The 18,920-nt window shown below is 45.1% G+C and overlaps 2 protein-coding genes and 1 pseudogene across 9 annotated transcripts in view; 2 read left to right on the top strand and 1 right to left on the bottom strand.

Moving 5' to 3' along the window:
* Positions 1-1,996, top strand: part of SEPTIN3 (septin 3) — a 28,761-nt gene extending 26,765 nt beyond the window's left edge. For 4 of the 5 annotated variants that reach the window (XM_024352831.3, XM_054675573.2, XM_515166.8 and 1 more), the window contains one exon: positions 681-1,996. In XM_024352831.3, the coding sequence (XP_024208599.2) occupies positions 681-746 (66 nt within the window). In that variant the 3' untranslated portion in view covers positions 747-1,996. The remainder of the gene's footprint in view (positions 1-680) is intronic. The other variant, XM_024352832.3, reaches the window with a different exon arrangement.
* Positions 1,997-2,509: 513 nt separating this feature from the next.
* WBP2NL (WBP2 N-terminal like) overlaps positions 2,510-18,920 on the top strand; it is a 34,263-nt gene continuing 17,852 nt past the window's right edge. For 2 of the 4 annotated variants that reach the window (XM_054675585.2, XM_054675586.2), the window contains exon 1: positions 2,518-2,650. In XM_054675585.2, the coding sequence (XP_054531560.1) occupies positions 2,589-2,650 (62 nt within the window). In that variant the 5' untranslated portion in view covers positions 2,518-2,588. Of the gene's footprint in view, positions 2,651-3,894; positions 3,916-18,920 lie in introns of those variants that run through there. The other 2 variants (XM_054675584.2, XM_063807983.1) reach the window with 2 other exon arrangements.
* LOC104003786 (ADP/ATP translocase 2-like) lies at positions 4,750-6,735 on the bottom strand (annotated as a pseudogene).

Below are 18,920 nucleotides of genomic sequence, written 5' to 3' on the forward strand. Positions count from 1 at the left end.
TATTAATGCATATATTTCCCCTGCTTGTTGTACAAGTAAGTTACTCTTTTCCTTTAATCTGTAAGATTCATGAAATTCGGGGCCAGGGAAACAGTTTAGCCTTAGGGAAGGGAAAACACCAAGTGAAACTGTTTACAATAACCTCATACAACCTTCTGTCCCATCTCCTGGTTCAGCCTAGGTGTTTCACTGGTCCTCTATGAATCCCAGCACTTATAATCCCAGTCTTTTATCACTCAGGTGCTAGGGAAAAAAACATAGACTCAAGACCCAAGATTCAATGGACCAGGAGAAAGGGGGGCAGTGATCAGGTCACCAGTGACCCCAACCTATGGTCTCGGTCTTCCCTGGAGGCTGCCAACCCAGCCCTCATCCTCCCTTGCTCACAAAGTTACAGGGTAGGCACCTGTCAGGACAGAACAGCAGCAGCGCTACAGCCCAGAGGTTATACATTTCAACAGAACAGGGATCCTTGGCTATTGTAGAAGCAGTCCTGTATGGAGACCTTGGACCAGCAGGGGAAGATCTATGGGCATGGGAGGTGGGCGTTGGAAAGGCTGAGTAGGAATGGTGCCTGGCACCCCTGAACCATGATCTCAGCCTCCCTGGAGAAGGTATTTTATATGTCTGCTGCCAGCTGCTGGTCTCCACACCCTCAACCGTTCTCAACCCCCCTGCAGGGAGAAGGCCTCCTGGGCACTGTCCTTCCACCTGTGCCAGCCACCCCCTGCCCCACTGCTGAATGAAGGCCATTTCAAGCGCTGCTTCTCCCTCCATTCCTCTCAGCTGTTATTGCTGCAGGGCCAAGCCCTTTTTAGTGCTGTGCTCATCCAGCTCACCACCACAGCCCCTCTCAGCCCTCAGTAGGTGGGAGGGGCCAGCTGCCTCTTTAGACCAGTTGCATCCTCCATTTATCCAAACCACTCCTCTCCTCCCAGTGGAGTGGGGTTCTGCCAGCACAGCCCTACTGCATCATCTGCGTCAGCCGGTCCTAGCCCATCTGCAGGGTGAAAGAACTCATCAAGAGCTCCTTCTGCCCTTGTAAGCCCATCCCAGCTACTTGTAACCATCTCTAAGGGCAATGGCATTGCTCCCTACCCATTCATCTGCATGAGCTACTCTTGGCTTACTTAAAGGGTCAAGAAAGCAATTTTTCTGCTTACTAGATTCATTGAGATCAGCTGTGTGAGCCCCAAAGTGGGACAAGGGTGTCTCCTTCATTACTTAAAGGTATTCATGAGGGTGGGTCACTACAGATGTTGGGGAGCAAGGGCTAGGATCACTTTTTAAAAAATCACCACTTGTGGCTGGCCCAGAGTGCAGTTGTACATCCTCCCCACCTCATAACGCAGCCACTGAGGAAGAGTGGTTTTCCTAAGAAGACATTGCTGGAGTTGACTTTCTTCTGTCCAAACAAACAAAAACTAAACACACACACAAACCCCCAGAAACCCACAATATGTACACGCTAAGGAAAAACTAGCACCCTTCTGTCCACTCAGCAATAAGAGGGATCTCTTCCCACCTACCCTACCTACTCCTACCCCCAACCCCCTTCCCCATTAATGTGAGTAATGAATTAGCCTGACCACAGGTGGTCACTGTAGGCTAATGGAAAATACCCAAGGGAGGGCAAAGCCCCCCATCAGATGCATGAATGTTTGCGAATGTTGACTGCCACTGCCCCACACACTGTGTCTTTATAGAATTCCCCTTTGCCCACCCTCTTCCTGTCTCCACCTGGACACAACTTGCTCAAAGGCTGGTGACTTGTGGGCCATTCATCTACAACCAAGTCCTGATGGAGCAAGAGGCCCACGCCTAGGGGATGCAAGAACAACCCGTTTCTTAAATGTTACCAGTCCCAGCCAATCTTATGGTGACATTACAGTTAAATTTCCCAATTGAAAACAAGCAAACAGACACTCAAACTGGTCCTGTAATTGTTGCTAGACTTTATGTGTTGTACAACTAAACATTGCTGTTTGAACAGTAACTGCCTGGCCTGTCTTATTTGTGCTCCTTGACCAAATCAGCCATTATGTCATCTCACCCATGTGTGGAGGGTGAGACTCTCTTGGTAAGAAATAGCCACAGATATTAGAGATGAAAACACTTTGTGAGGTCAGTTCATCTTCAGTTGGCGTGAGATGGGGCCTCAGTCATTATTTTCTAGTGTTTCATAACCAAAGTGAGTAATGGATGGGAGGTTGAGGTGGGAAGATGGCTTGAGCATGGGAGGTTGGAGGTGCAGTGAGCTGAGATCATTCCTGACAGGACCAACCCAAGTCCATACCTAAAGGCAGGGAGCTAAGGGGGCAGGTGAGGTCGGGAGGCCACTCACCTATCACTCACCCCTTCGCGCTCCGAGCCAATTCTCAGGGCCCGCCTCTTTCTCCCCTTTCTCGGCGGGGACCTCTACCCTGACTCCGCCCCGCTCCCCGGGCACTGCCCCATCACGTGACCCGGTCTCGCTCCTCCTCCTCCTTACGTCATAATCTCCGCCCTCCCCTTCAGAACCGCGCCCCACGGCTCGGCGCAGGTCCCGCCCCTTCCCATCTACGGGGCGGCAGGAGGCCCGAAGCAAGATGGCGGTGAATCAGAGCCACACCGAGAACCGCCGCGGAGCCCTCATCCCTAACGGTGAAAGGTGCCTGAGGGGAAGCACGGCGTGCTGTCGGAGGAGAGGAGACGAATGGGATAGACATGGCGGCTCGGAAACTCTCAGCGAGTCAGGGACTTTGCCGCCTTTTTTGGGCGCGGCGCTCTTAGCTCCGTCCCCGACCTTTGGGAGCGCGCGCCCCTCACTGGTGTTCCGGCATGTGGAGGTGGCGGAGGCCGGAACGCGTGGCCTCGCGCGTTTGAAGGGTGGGGGTGGGAATGCGCCTTTTCAAGGCGCGGGGCCCAGACGCGTGTCTCCTCAGGGCGGGGCGGGGAGGGGGTGCGAGACGCGTGTGTCCTTAGAAGAGAGGCCGGAGCTGACCGGCTTTTGTGAGCAGCCGGGGGCCTTCGGTGGCAGCGTGGCTGCCCTTGGGTGCCTGCGACTTTGTTGGATGAGGACAGGTACTGGGTGTGTATCTCCTACTTCCACGAACAAGGTGTCGCACTTTGGTAAGAGGGATGAGGAGGTCGAGCGTGGATCATTCTGGAAAGATCTCAAACTGTTGTGGGGCTTCTCCTTGGACCTCGAAACTTTCTAAAGCCCTGTTTCCTCCTTGCTCCAACCAGGGAGATGTCTGCTTTTAAAAACAAAAGATTGAAAAAATTGAGGCCAGGTGCAGTGGCTCATGCCTCTTATCCCAACAGTTTGGGAAGCTGAGGTGGCCCAGGAGTTTGAGACAAGACTGGGCAACATAGTGAGACTCCATCTCTACAAAAAGTAGAAAATTAGTGGGCCATGGTGATGTGCACCCATAATCCCAGCTGCTTGGGAGGCAATGGTAAGAGGATCGCTTGAACCCAGGAGTTTGGGCTGCAGTGAGCTCAGATTGTACCACTGCACTCCAGCCTGGGTAACAGAGCCAGATCCTGTCTTAAAATAAAAGATGGGACTGAACAGATGCCTGGGCACAACAAAGCACTGTTGGTCGCAGGAAGCTGTGGGGCTTACACCAGTTGCTTTGCTCCTTGCGGTGCCTGCTGCTGGCCCCTGAGCTCTCTACTGGAGCAGACTCAGCCAGAGGGGTGCCCATCTCCACCTTCAAGCACACTTGTTCACTAAGGCCTGACTCCACTGCGCTCACCTCTTTACCCCACACGCCCCCTTTCCCGTTTCCTACACTCAAACGCAGTCTCCCCCGCTGTGCAGTTCTAAATTGCGCTCCTTTCTGGGCTCTGACTTGCCCTCAATTTCCTTTTCTCCCAACCAGCATTGAAACTCAAGCTGGATGATGTGCTTGGGGCCAGCACACTCAGGTCAGTTTGAATGTAGTTGTCAGGAAGATCGAAGTAGACGTTACCAAATGCTGATATCCAGGTCTTTCTTCTATCTTTCCTTCCTCCAGAAAGTTTTCTTGACAGATTTATATGGGCCTTAGAGGTTGTATGTTCTCGCCTGCTTCCTACGTACCTCTGCTGCTTTGTTCCATTTTGTGGTAGATGATTGCTCACCACTCTGACAGTGGTGTCCCCGTGAGCACTTACTGAGAGCCATTTGAGCACTTGTCATTCCATGGTGTGAAGACTTTTCTTTTCTTTTTTCTTTTCTTAAGATATTTTTATTTCTCCAAATTTGTTATTTATTAGGAGTGACTGAAATAAAAAACATAATTGAGTCCCATCATCATCATCATCATAGAAATGGCTTTAGGAGAAAACTGGTCAGATGAATATTGTTGCTTCCCATTTCCAACCAGTGAATAGTTGCCACTGATAGATTGACAGCGAGGAGTCTGTCAAGAATGCTCAAGATAGCCGGGCGCGGTGGCCCACGCCTGTAATCCCAGCACTTTGGGAGGCCCAGGTGGGTGGATCACAAGATCGGGAGTTCAGGAGCAGCCTGGCCAATATGGTGAAACCCCATCTCTACTAAAAATACAAAAAAAAAAAAAAAAAGCCGGGAGTGGTGGCGGATGTCTGTAGTCCCAGCTACTCAGGAGGTTGAGGCAGGAGAATTGCTTGAACCCAAAAGGTGAATCACCCAAAAGGTGAACCAAAAGGTTGAGGCAGGAGAATTGCTCCACCAAAAGGTGGAGGTTGCAGTGAGCTGAGATTGTGCCACTGCACTCCACCCTGGGAAATAGAGGGAGACTCTGTCTCAAAAGAAAAGAATGCTCAAGATATGTTATATAATACAACATGCCTGTTCAAAGGGGGAAAAATCTTAGGAAATAACTTACATGTACTTCTTGGTTTCATCATACAAGACAAGCACAAAAGTACCACCCATGCCTCTGAGAACACTGGACCATGCACCCTTGAAAACAGCTTTGCTTCCTTCATCATGAGTAATCTTCCTCCAGCAGTCAAATGTGCCTGTGTACATGATGTCAGTTCCTTTGCATCCTGACTGCATCATCATGTAGCAGCAAATGGTGTCAAATGGATAGGAAGTCAACCCAGCAACGGCAGTGACAGTCTGTGCATCATCCAACTGATGACAATGTGAGTGTTCTTGGGATCCAGAAGCATTCCCTTTGCAGTGTCATAGTTACCGAAGTAGGCAGCAGGCAGCTCGGTAGATAATACCCTGCACAGACATGTTAAAGCCTTGGTACAGGCTCTTAATCCCATCAGATTTGTAGATCTTAACCAGGCAGTCACCGAAACCTCGGAATTCCCTTTCAGCTCCAGCTTTGCCCACATCAGCTGCTACACGAGTATGGGCAAAATCAAGAGGATACACAAAACACAAGGATGTGGCCCCAGTGGCACCGCCTGATGCCAGATTCCCTGCAAAGTAGCACCAAAACTGGGACCTCTTGTCCACACCACCCAGGAAGATCTGCTTGTATTTATCTTTGAAGGTGAAGTTAAGAGCCTGGGTGGGGGAAGTATCTGATGACACTGGCCAGGTTACCGCACCAGGACAGGACTCCATGCTCCTTGGGAATACAGACCATGCAGTCTCTAATGCCCTTGTATTGCTTATCTGCAGTGATCTGCTTGCTGGCATGCTGCACCTGTAGCAGCAGCTTGACCCGCTTGATGGGTGCTACCGCCATCTTGGAGATGGCTGCGGCCACTCCACCTGCCAGGGAGTCCTTGGCGAAGGACACAGCAGCCTCTGTCATGTTGAAAGAGGAGGCAGGCTGCTGTGGGATGGGACTGGTCCGGGAATCGGCTTTGACTCCAGGGCTGACTGTGAAGTCATTTCTAATTTGGTGTTTGGGTGTCTTCTCACTCGGGCTATGGGTGTCTCTCTACTTCGCTGCTTGTGTGTTGGAGGAAGGGAAGGAAGCATGTTTTAAAAAACAAAACACAGAAACACTGATTTTTGTGGTCCTTTGAATTACCTTTATGGGATCCATTTTGTGCTCCTGAATACTTAATAGCATTTATCGAACACTATTTCAAGTACTGTTCTTAGTTCTAAGAGCTTTATACTGTAGTTAAAACCACTTTACCAGCCAGGCGTGGTGGCTCACGCCTGTAATCCCAGCACTTTGGGAGGCCAAGGCCAGTGGATTACATGAGACCAGGAGTTCAAGACCAGCCTGGCCAACATGGTGAAACCCCTGTCCCTATTAAAAATACAAAAATTAGCCAGGCATGGTGGTGCACGTCTGTAATCCCAGCGACTCAGGAGGCTGAGGCACGAGAATTGCTTGAGCCTGGGAGGCAGAGGGGAGGTTGTAGTGAGCTGAGATCATGACACTACACTCCAGCCTGGGTAACAGGGTGAGGCTCTGTCTCAAAACAAAACAAAACAAAAAAACTCAGTCTATCTACAGTGAAGATCAGTACTGTTTTCCCTCATTTCACAGGTGGGAAAACAAAAAGAAGTCATTTGCTTAAAGCGCATGTGGGAGAGCTTGGATTTGGATTTGAACTTAGGTACTGTGCATAAACTCCTGTACTCCAGCTGTCCCTCTAGAAAGAAAAGGACTCTTTCTCTGTTTTCTTCTCACCAAAGAAGGCCCTATTAGTACCCTAGCTTCCTGGATAGAAACTACTTTAAAGAACCAGAGATAGTGGTGCACATCTGTAGTCCCACCTATTCGAGAGGCTAAGGTGGGAGGATCACTTGAGGCCAGGAGTTCAAGACCACACTGAGCAAAATAGTGGGACCTCATCTCACAGAATAAAATTTAAGAAAAGAAAAAAAAGAAACTATAGCCAGGCATGGTGGCACATGCTTGTAATCCCAGCTGCTTGGGAGACTGAGGCAGGAGAATCGCTTTAACCCAAGGAGGCAGAGGTTACAGTGAACAGAGATCACGCCATTGCACTCCAGCCTGGGCAACAAGAGTGAAACTCCATCTCAAAAAAAAAAAAAAAAAAAAGTGCCAGCTTATGAGGTAATTACATTGGTTCTCTCCAGAGGTAACCTGCCAAGAAGAGATGCTATAGATGTTACTCTTACACTGTAAAACATTGTGAAATCAGATTGCTTTAAAATGATGTATTACAAAGTTATGGAAAAAAGCAGTTGTGACTATGGAAGCCCAAGGCTTATATCCTAGCTCTGTCTTACACTAAATGTGGGTACAGTGTTTCCACTTTTTGTTAAATGGGAGCTAATATCCTCCAACCTGTGTGCCTGACATGGTGATTAAAAGGATTAATCGAAACAACAGTTTGTAATTTATTCTGTCAGAGCAAACTGCTGATAAATAAAAGGGAGTAAGTTGACTAAAAATAAATTTTTTAAAAAAAAAATCCGAATAAAGCAAGTTTGTACTTTGTATACAAATAAAAGATGTTATTAAAAAAAAGAAACTAAAAAAAACTTGAGCAGGAGAAGATTGATTCTATGAGGAGTCTTCAAAAAGATCATGGAAAATATGGGTTGCGAAAAAACTATGCATGGATTCCAGATTATTTTTCCACCAAAATTAACTCATACTAACTTGTTATAACATGACTGAACAGGATTTAGTTTGAGGCACTAAGAAAGATAAGATATCAATTTGAAAAAGGGCTCCTATCAGAGCAACATAAATACTGCTAAAATTGAAGGAAGAACAAACATCAAATTTATGGTAAAGCTTGGGTGGAAGAATGGTGAAACCATTGATGCTTTAGGAAAGGTTTATGGGGAAATGGCCCAAATAAATCAGCAGTTTACAAATGGATAATGTAATAAGAAGGGACAAGAGGCCAAGCGCGATGGCTCACGCCTGCAGTCCCAGTACTTTGGGAGGCCGAGGCAGGTGGGTCACTTGAGGTCAGGAGTTTGAGACCAGCTGGCCAACGTGGTGAAACCCTGTCTCTACTAAGAATATGTAAAATTTGCCAGGCATGGTGGCACATGCCTGTGATCCCAGCTATTTGGGAGGCTAAGGCAGGAGAATTGTGGGAACCCAGGAGGTGGAGGTTGCAGTGAGCTGAGATCACGTGACTGCACTCCAGCCTGGGCATCACAGCGAGACTCCATATCAAAATAAGTAAATAAATAAAATTTAAAAAGAAGGAACAAGGGCTGGGTGCAGTGGCTGATGCCTGTAATCCCAGAACTTTGGGAGGCTGAGGTCGGTGGATCACTTGAGTCCAGGAGTTTAAGACCAGCATGGGCAACATGGTAAAACCCTATCTCTACTAAAAATACAAAAAATAGTTGGATGTGGTGGCATGTGCCTGTAGTCCTAGCTATTTGGGAGGCTGAGGTGGGAGAATCACTTGAACCTGGGAGGTGGAGGTTGCAGTGAGCTGAGATTGTGCCACTGCACTCCAGCCTCCAGCCTGGGTGACAGAGTGAGACCCTGTCTCAAAAAAGAGAAGGGACAAGATGATGTTAAAGACGAAGCCTGGGCAGGGCACAGTGGCTCACGGTTGTAATCCCAGCACTTAGGGAGGCCAAAGTGGGTGTATTGCTTGAGGTCAGGAGTTCCAGACCAGCTTGGCCAACATGAGGAAACCCCATCTCTACAAAAATTACAAAAAATTAGCTGGGTGTGGTGGTGATACCTGTAATCCCAACTACTCGGGAGGCCGAAGCAGGAGAATCGCTTGAACCTGAGAGGCTGAGGTTGCAATGAGCCAAGATCACACCATTGCATTCCAGCCTGGGCAACAAGAGCAAAACTCTGTCTCAAAAAATAAATAGGCTGGGCATGGTGGCTCATGCCTGTCATCCCAGCACTTTGGGAGGCCAAGGTGGGCAGATCACAAAGTCAGGAGTTTGAGACCAGCCTGACCAACATGATGAAACCCCGTCTCTACTAAAAATAAAAAAATTAGCCAGGCGTGGTGGTGCGTGCCTGTAATCCCAGCTACTCAGGAGGCTGAGGCGGGAGAATCGCTTGAACCCAGGAGGTGGAGGTTGCAGTGAGCCAAGATCACGCCACTGCATTTCAGCCTGGGTGACAGAGTGTAAGACTCTGTCTGAAATAAATAAATAAATAGGCCGGGCATGGTGGCTCACGCCTGTAATCCCAGCACTTTGGGAGGCTGAGGCAGGTGGATCACCTGAGGTCAGGAGTTTGAGACCAGCGTGGCCAAAATGATGAAACCCCATCTCTACTAAAAATACAAAAATTAGTTGGGGGTGGTGGTGGGTTCCTGTAATCCCAGCTACTCGGGAGGCTGAGGCAGGAGAATTGCTTGAACTCAGGAGGTTGCAGTGAGTGGAGATCTCGCCGCTGCATTCCAGCCTGGGTGACACTCCTGAGTGAGACTCTGTCTCAAAAAAAAAATAAATAAATAGATGAAGCCTGTGGTGGCAGACCATCCACATTAATTTGTGAGGAAAAAATTCATCTTGTTCATGCCCTAATTGAAGAGAATTCATGATTAACAGCAGAAACAATAACCAATACTGTACACATATCATTTGGTTCAGTTTACAGAATTAAAGTTGAGCAAACTTTCCATTCAATGGGGGCCAAAAGTGTAGTGCCCAGATTAGCTGCAGGCAAGAGCAGAACTTGCAGTGGAAAATTTAAATATGTGGGATCAAGATCCTGAAGCATTTCTTCAAAGAATTGTAACAGGAAATGAAACATGGCTTTACCAGTATGATCCTGAAGATAAAGCACAATCAAAACGGTGGCTACAAAGATGTGGAAGTGGTCCACTCAAAGCAAAAGTGAACAGACAGGTCAAGAGCAAATGTCATGGCAACAGTTTTTTTGAGATGCTCAAGGCATTTTCTTTACTGACTTTCTGGAGGGTCAAAGAATGGTAACATCTGCTTTGTTTTAAGAAAATTAGCCAAAGCTTTAGCAGAAAAACACCCAGGAAAGCTTTACTAGAGAGTTCTTCTCCACCATGACAATGCTCCTGTTCATCGTTCTCATCAAACAAGGGCAATTTTGCAAGGGTTTTGATGGGAAATCATTAGGCATTCATGGATCATTAGGCTCCTTCTAATTTATTTTGTTTCCCAATTTTTTTTTTTTTTTTTTCGAGACGGAGTCTCGCTCTGTCACCCAGGCTGGAGTGCAGTGGCACGATCTCTGCTCACTGCAAGCTCTGCCTCCCGGGTTCACGCCGTTCTCCTGCCTCAGCCTCCCAAGTAGCTGGGACTGCAGGCACCCGCCACCACACCCGGCTAATTTTTTGTATTTTTAGTAGAGACTAAACCCACTGATGGGGTTTCACTGTGTTAGCCAGGATGGTCTCGATAGCCTGACCTCGTGATCCGCCCACCTCAGCCTCCCAAAGTGCTGGGATTACAGGCGTGAGCCACCGCGCCCAGCCGGCTTTGTTTCCTAATCTTAAAAATCCTGATTGGGCACCCATTTTTCTTCTGTTAAAAATGTAAACAAGACTGCCTTGGCATGATTACATTTCCAGGACCCTCAGTTCTTTAGGGATGGACTAAATGACTTGTGTCATAGCTTACTAAAGTGTCTTGAACTTGTTGGAACTTATGTTGAGAAATAAGGTTTATGTTTTTATCTTTTAATTCCATGAACTGTTCGGAGTTCCCGTTATATTTTGACTCCTCTTGCCTATTCACAATACACAGTTGAAAAATTGATCACAGCTTGCTGTGTTTTGTAGAGATTTTTTCTGACCCCAGCTGAGAAGTCATGAACATATGGGCCAGACTCTACTGTAAAATGGGAATCATTGAGTTGTTTTATTTTATGCATTGTTAAAACATGTGCTGGAAACCTGTCATTATAGAAAAATCAGAAAAAAAAATCTGTTATCCCAAATTTTTACCAGTAATGTTTACATTTTGGTATATGTCCTTCTGTACTTTTCCACATGGAAATAAACAGTTTTTTTCTCCAACTGCTTTATAACTTATTTTCCTCATTTACCAGTATATTGGGAATGTTTTCTAGTGTATCTACATCAGTATTTTCAATGGCTGGTATTCCAGTGTGCATAAATCTTTACTCAGCCCCTAATCTGGAATAGTCTGGGTTTTTGTTTTGTTTTTTGTTTGTTTGTGGTTTTTTGGTCATTAAACATTCCTGCAATGAACATTTTTGAAAACATAATTTTGCCTACCTGTCAAAATGTTTCTTTGGGATAGGGGAATTGTGAGGTCAGAGGATTAGACTTTTAAAAAGAGATTAAAAATATTTATTGAAAATATAAAAATCATTGTTCAAAATATTAAAATATACATGACTATACATTAAAATATACTTATTGCAGAATTGCCCTACAGAATTATATCAATTTACATTCCTCTCAGTACTCTGAGTGCCCACTTCACCATACTTTTCCCAACAATTCTGTTCCCATTAAACAATTCCTTCTATCCCTCTCCCCATGACACCTAGTAACAACCATTCTACTTTCTGTTTCTATGAATTTGACTACTTCAGATACCTCATGTAAGTGTAATGACAATATTTGTCTTTTTGTGGCTGGTTTATTTAACTTAGCGTAACATCCTCAAGGTTCGTCCATGTTATAGCATGTGACAGGATTTCCTTCTTTTAAGGTTGAAAAATATTCCATTGTATGTATGTGCCACATTTTGTTTATCCATTCATGCACTGATGGACATTTAGGTTGCTTCCACCTCCTGGTTATTGTGAATAGTGCTGCTATCAACATAAGTATTCAAATATCTATTCGAGACACTGCTGGCAATTCTTTTGGATGTATACCCAGAAGCAGGATTGCTAGCTTGTACAGTAGTTCTATTTTTAATTTTTTTTGAGGAGCCTCCGGCCTGTTTTCCATAGCAGCTACTCATTTTACATTTCTAGCAACAGTGCACAAGAGTTCCGGTTTCTCCACATCCTCACCAACACTTGTTTTTCTTCTCTTCTCTTCTCCTCTTCCTTTCCTTTCCTTTCCTTTCCTTTCCTTTCCTTTCTCCCTCCCTTCCCTCTCCCTGCCCCTCCCTTCCCTTTTTTTGACAGAGTCTCACTCTGTCACTCAGGCTGTAGTGTAGCAGCAGGATCTTGGCTCATTGCAGCCTTAGCTTCCGGGGTTCAAGTGATTCACATGCCCTCAGCCTCCTGAGTAGCCAGGATTACAGGCATATGCCACTACACCCAGTTTTTTGTATTTTTAGTAGAGACGGGGTTTCGCTGTGTTGGCCAGGCTGGTCTCAAACTCTTAGCATCAAGTGATCCACTCACCTTGGCCTCCCAAAGTGCTGGATTACAGGCATGAGCCACCATGCCTGGACCTGTTGGTTTTTTAAATATTAACCATCCTAATGGGTATAAGGTGATGTCTCATTGTGGTTTTGATTTGTATTTCTCTGATGATTAGTAATGACAATCTTTTTATATGCTCATTGGTCATTTGTGTATTATTGCTCTTGTTGCCCAGGCTGGAGTGCAATGGTGCGATCTCAGCTCACTGCAACCTCCGCCTCCCAGGTTCAAGTGATTCTCCTGCCTCAGCCTCCTGAGTAGCTGGGATTACAGGTGCCCACCACCACACCTGGCTAATTTTTTTTATTATTTTTTTTCTAAGATGGAGTCTCGCTCTGTTGCCCAGGCTGGAGTGCAGTGGCACGATCTTGGCTGACTGCAAGCTCCGCCTCCCAGGTTCACACCATTCTCCTGCCTCAGCCTCCTGAGTAGCTGGGACTACAGGTGTCTGCCACCACGCCCGGCTAATTTTTTCTATTTTTTAGTAGAGACGGGGTTTCACCGTGTTAGCCAGGATGGTCTCGATCTCCTGATCTTGTGATCCACCCGCCTCAGCCTCCCAAAGTGCTGGGATTACAGGCGTGAGCCACCACGCCTGGCCAAAAATATACTGAATCTTTTCATATGCTTTTTCTGCATCGATTGTGATGATCGCATGGTTTTTTCCCTTCATTTTGTTCATATGGTGTGTTACATTGATTTATTTTCCTATGCTGAACCATCCTTGCATTCTAGGAGTAAACCCCATTTGGTCATAGTGTATAGTCCTTTTAATGTGCTGCTGAATGTGGTTTGCTAGTATTTTGTTGAGGATTTTTTACATCAATATTCATCAGAGATACTGACCTGTAATTTTATTTTATTGTAGTTTCTTTGTCTGGCTTCGGTATCAGGGTAATGCTGGCCTCATAAAGTAAGCCTAGAAGTGTTTCTTCGTCTTTAATTTTGGGGAAGAGTTTCAGAAAGATTAGTTAATTCTTTAAACGTTTTGTATAATAGAATTTGTTGAGAGGTTTTTTTTTCTCTTTTTGAGACAGGTTCTCACTCTGTCACCCTGGCTGGAGTGCAGTGATGTGACATGATCACAGCTTACTGCTGCCTCAATCTCTGAGGCTCAAGTGATCCTCCCACCTCAGCCTCCCGAGTAGCTGGGACTACAGATGTGTGCCACCACACCCAACTGTTTTTTTTTAAATATTTTGTAGAGATGAGGTTTTCAAGTTGCCTAGGCTGGTCGGAAACTCCTGGCCTTGAGCAATCCTCCTGTCTCAGCCTCCCAAAGTGCTGGGATTAAAGGCATGAGCCACCACACCTAGCTGAGAGGTTTTTGGTTACTGATTCAATTTCCTTACTAGTTAATTGGTCTGTTTATATTTAATGTTTGTTCATGATTCAGTGTGGTAGGTTGTGTTTTTCTAGGGATTTATCCATTTCTTCTAGGTTATCCAACTTGACATACAATTGTCCTTGGTTTTCTCTTTAATCCTTGTAACTCCTTGGCATCAGTTTTTTTTTGGTGGTTGTTGTTGTTGTTTTTCTTGTTGTTGTTTTTTTGGAGACAGAGTCTTACTCTGTCGCCCAGGCTGGAGTGCAGTCGTGCAATATTGGCTCACTGCAACCTTTGCCTCCTGAGTTAAAGTGATTCTCCTGCCTCAGCCTCCCTTGTAGCTGGGATTACAGGTGCCCACCACCATGCCTCGCTAATTTTTTTGAATGTTTATACTAGAGATGGGGTTTCACCATGTTGGCCAGGCTGGTCTCAAACTCCTGGCCTCAAGTAATCCACCTGCCTTGGCCTCCCAAAGTGCTGGGATTACAGGCTGAGCCACCATGCCTGGCTGGCATCAGTTTTAATATCCTCTTTTTCATTTCTGATTTTAGTTGAGACTTCTCTCTTTTTCTTAATCTAGCTAAGAGTTTGTCAAGTTTGTTGAACTTAAATTTTTTTTCTTATTTTTTTCTATTCTCGCTTTTATTTATCTCTGTTCTAATCTTTATTATTTTCTTCCTTCTGCTAGCTTTGGGCTTCATTTGTTTTTCTTTAGTTCCTTGAGGCATAAAGTTAGGTTGTCGATTTGAGATCTTTCTTCTTTATTAAAGTACACATCTGCAGCTATAAACATCTTAGCACTGCATTTACAGCAACCCATAAGCTTTGGTATGTTGTGTTTTCATGTTCATTTTTCTCTAGGTACTTTCTAATTTCCCTCTGATTTTTTCTTTGACTCATTGTTTATTTAAGAGTGTATTGTTTAATTTCCACATATTTGTGGCAGTTTTCCTTGTGCTGTTGATTTCTAGTTTCTTTCCATTGTAATCAGAAAACATATTATAAAATATAGCATTTCTTGTATTTCAAATCTACTAGTAAAGAACTTTCATTTTTTGTTTATTTGGTAATGTCTTAATTTCTCTTTAATTTTTGAAGGATAGTTTTGCCACTTATAGAATTCTTGGTTAAGAGTTTTTTGTTTTTAGGGCTGGGCACGGTGGCTCTCGCCTGTAATCACAGCACTTTGGGAGGCCGAGGCAGGTGGATCACGAGGTCAGAAGATCGAGACCATTCTGGCTAACATGGTGAAACCCCATCTCTACTAAAAATGCAAAAAATTAGTGGGGCATGGTGGCACGCACCTGTAGTCCCAGCTACTCAGGAGGCTGAGGCAGGAGAATCACTTGAACTCAGGAGGTGGAGGTTGCAGTGAGCCAAGATCATGCCACTGCATTCCAGTTTGGGCAACGGAGCGTGACTCTGTCTCAAAAAAAAAAAAAAAAAAAGGAGCGTTTTTTTTTACTTTTAGCAGTTTGAATATGTCATCACATTTCCTTTTGGCCTCCATGATTTCAATAAGAAATCGCTGCTGGCCGGGCATGGTGGCTTATGCCTGTAATCCCAGCACTTTGGGAGCCCAAGGTGAGCAGATCACCTGAGGCCGGGAGTTCGAGACCAGCCTGACCAACATGGAGAAACCCCATCTCTACTAAAAATACAAAATTAGCTGGGTGTGGTGGTGCATGCCTGTAATCCCAGCTATATAATCCAAGCTACTCGGGAGGCTGAGGCAGGAGAATCACTTGAACCTGGGAGGTGGAAGTTGTGGTGAGCCAAGATTGTGCCATTGCACTCTAGCCTGGGCAACAAGAGTGAAACTCCATCTCAAAAAAAGAAAAAGAAAAAGAAAAATCAGCTGCTAGTCTGAGGATTCCTTGTGCATGATGAGTCACTTATCTTGTTAATTTCAAGATTCCTTGTATTTGGCTTTTAATAATTTGATTATAATGCATGTCAGTGTGGAACTGAGTTTATTCTACTTGGAGTTTGTTGCGCTTGGATGTGTAGATTCATGTATTTCATTAAATTTGGGAAAGTTTTGGCCATTATTTATTTATTTTGAGATAGGGTTTCTATCATGTAGGCTGGAGTGCAGTGGCACGATCACAGCTCACTGCAGCCTCGACATCCCAGGCTCAAGTGATTCTCTTGCCTCAGCCTCCTGAGTAGCTGGGGCTACTGATGCATGCCACCACACCTGACTAAATTTTTAATTTTTTTTTTTTTTGAGACAGAGTCTCACTCTGTTGCCCAGACTGGAGTGCATTGGTGCGATCTCAGTTCACTGTAACCTCTGCCTCCTGGGTTCATGCGATTCTCCGGCCTCAGCCTCCGGAGTAGCTGGGATTATAGGCATGCACCACGCACGCCTGGCTAGTTTTTGTATTTTTAGTAGAGATGGGGTTTCACCATGTTGGTCAGGCTGGTCTCAAATTCCTGACTTCAGGTGATCCACCTGCCTCTGCCTTTCAAAGTACTGGGATTACAGGCATGAGCCACCGCACCCCACCGGCAAATTTTTAAATTTTTAGTAGAGGTGAGGTTTCACTATGTTGCCCAAGCTGGTTTCAAACTCCTGAGCTCAAGCAGTCCTCCCGCCTCAGCCTCCCAAACTGCTGGGATTACAGGCATGAGCCACTGTTTCCGGCTCAGATATTCTTTTTTCTTATTTTGAGACAGGGTCTCCCTCTGTCACCCAGGCTGGAGTGCAGTGGTACAGTCGTGGCTCACTACAGCCTTGACCTCCCAGGCTGAAGCAATCCTCCCACCTCAGTGTCTTGGATAGGTGGGACTGTAGGTGCACTCCACCATGCTTGGCTAATTTTTTGTATTCTTTGTAGAGATAGGGTTTCACCATGTTGCCCTTGCTGGTGTTGAACACCTGTGCTCACGCATTCTGGCCACTGTGGCCTCCCAAAGTGCTAGGATTACAGGCATGAGCCACCGCGCCTGGCCCCAAATGTTCTTTATTCCCCTTTCTCTCTCTCCTCTCCTTCTTGAATTCCCATTCTAGATATATTGGTATGTTTGATGGTGTCCCACAGATTTCTTAGACTTCGTTCATTTTTTCTTCGTTTTTTCCCATTTGTGTTACTCAGGTAGTAACCGTTATTCCCATTGACCTACTTCAAGTTCAATAATTCTCTCTTCTGCCTGCCAAAATTGGCTGTTGAGCCCCAGTGATTAAATTGTTCATTTCAGTTGTAGTCTTCAACTCTAGAATTTCTGTTTGGTTCCTTTTAATAATTTCTGCCTCTTTACTGATATTCTCTACTTCCTGAGACTTTGTTTGTATTCTTTCTTTTAGTTATTTGGACATCGTTTCCTTTAACTCTTCGAGTATATTTACAATAGTTTATTTAAAGTGTTGTCTGATAAATCCAATGTATGGGCTTCCTCAGGGACAGTTTTTATTAATTTATTTTGTTCCTGTGTATTCCCATACTTTCTTGTTCCTTTGCATGCCTAGTGATTTTTGTTGTTGTTGAAAACTGGACATTTTGAATATTTTAATGTAGTAACTCTGGAAAGTAGAATCTCCCTCTTCTTCAGGGTATATTTTTGTTGCTTGTTATTTGTTTGTACAGTGACTTTTCTGTACTAATTTTGTAAAGTCTGTATTCTTTGTTATTTGTGGCCACTGGAATCTCAGTTCTGTTACCTCAGTGGCCAGCTAGTGATTTGACAGAAATTTTCTTCTATGTCTGGAACAACAGCAACAAAATCTCCCAGCCCTTGCAGATGGGCTTTGTGTGTGTTGGAGCATGAGCGTGCCTTTCTTACTCAGCCAGGCAGTTTACAACTCTGCCTTCACCTTCACTTCTTTTTGCATCATTTCCTTTTTTTTTGAGACAGAGTCTTGCTCTGTTGCCCAGGCTGGAGTGCAATGGCATGATCTTGGCTCACTGCAACCTCTGCCTCCCGGGTTCAAGCAATTCTCCTGCCTCAGCCTCCTGAGTAGCTGGGATTATAGGCGCCCACCACTACGCCCAGCTAATTTTTGTATTTTTAATAAAGATGGGATTTCGCCATGTTGGCCAGGCTGGTCTTGAACTCCTGACCTCAGGTGATCTGCCTGCCTCAGCCTCCCGAAGTGCTAGATTACAGGCGTGAGCCACCGCACCGAGGCCTTTTTGCATCACTTCTAATTGTCAATCAGAGGTGAAAGCTTAGTGCCTCTTCAGTGTGTGCGTGTTTCATTTTTTGTTTGTTTTTAGTATGAATCTAGCCCTGGACATGTATGTGTATGGCTTTCTTGTTTCTCAGGAATATGTGTGAGCTTTTCGAAGCCTTTATTCCTCAAAGCATCTCATTGCTCATCCTTTCCTTTAGCTTTTCAATTTGTCTGTTTTTTTGCCCCAGTTGTCATCCCTTTCGCTAGGTAGCAGCAACTAATACATTGGCTTGGAAATTTTTTTTTTTTCTTGAGATGAAATTTCGTTCTTGTTCCCCAGGCTGGAGTGCAATGGGAAGATCTCGGCTCACTGCAAACTCTGCCTCCCGGGTTCAAGCAATTCTCCTGCCTCAGCCTCCCGAGTAGCTGGGATTACAGACACATGCCACCAGGCCCAGCGAATTTTGCATTTTTAGTAGAGACGGGGTTTCTCCATGTTGGTCATGCTGGTCTTGAACTCCCGACCTCTGGTGATCCTCCCGCCTCAGCCTCCCAAAGTGCTGAGATTACAGGCATGAGCCACCGGACCCGGCCGGAAATGTTTTTGACAAATGCCCCCCGGTAACCTCATCAGTCCCAGGAAAATTACAAATTAAATACATGCCCTTTGAGCCAGTCCTTCAAGGAGCCACCAGACAAGTCAAACTACAATTTTTTAAAATAAGTGTGTTCTGCTCCCTCCAGTACTTCGTATCTATCATGGGAATATAGATTGTTGTCTTCAAAGCTGCTGCCAAGCTAGTAGTGGGGGATGATACCAGGGTAGGTTAAAATGTCATAAAGCTTACTTACTGAGATTTGGCTTTTTAAAAAAATTGCTTAAGCATTCCCCTAGTTACCATAAGCTTTTGATTAGATTCTAGAATTCTGAAAAAGTTGATTCTGACAGGTTTTCTTTTGCTTTATTTATTGCTTTTATGGCTAGACTGACATTTAAAGATTCCCATTCCACAGTTTTTTGCTAATGTCCTGTATTTTCATAGTCTTTTAAAAATCCTCCCCTTTTAATCTGCACATTACCACCCTAGTTCCAGTTTTTACCTTGCATCAGGACTATTTTAGGAATTCTTAAACTGATCCCTCTGATACACTACCTTTTTGATTATGTGACTTTCCTGTTGAGAAATCTGAAGCTCACAGTTTCTCCTTGCCTATCAAATGATGTCTTTAAGCTGTAGTTCCGGCATAGCTTTCCAACTTTATTTCACTGTTTCTCCTAACCTCACTTCCACAC

This window comes from Pan troglodytes, chromosome 23, assembly GCF_028858775.2.
Source record: "Pan troglodytes isolate AG18354 chromosome 23, NHGRI_mPanTro3-v2.0_pri, whole genome shotgun sequence".
NCBI classification, from domain to species: Eukaryota; Metazoa; Chordata; class Mammalia; order Primates; family Hominidae; genus Pan; species Pan troglodytes.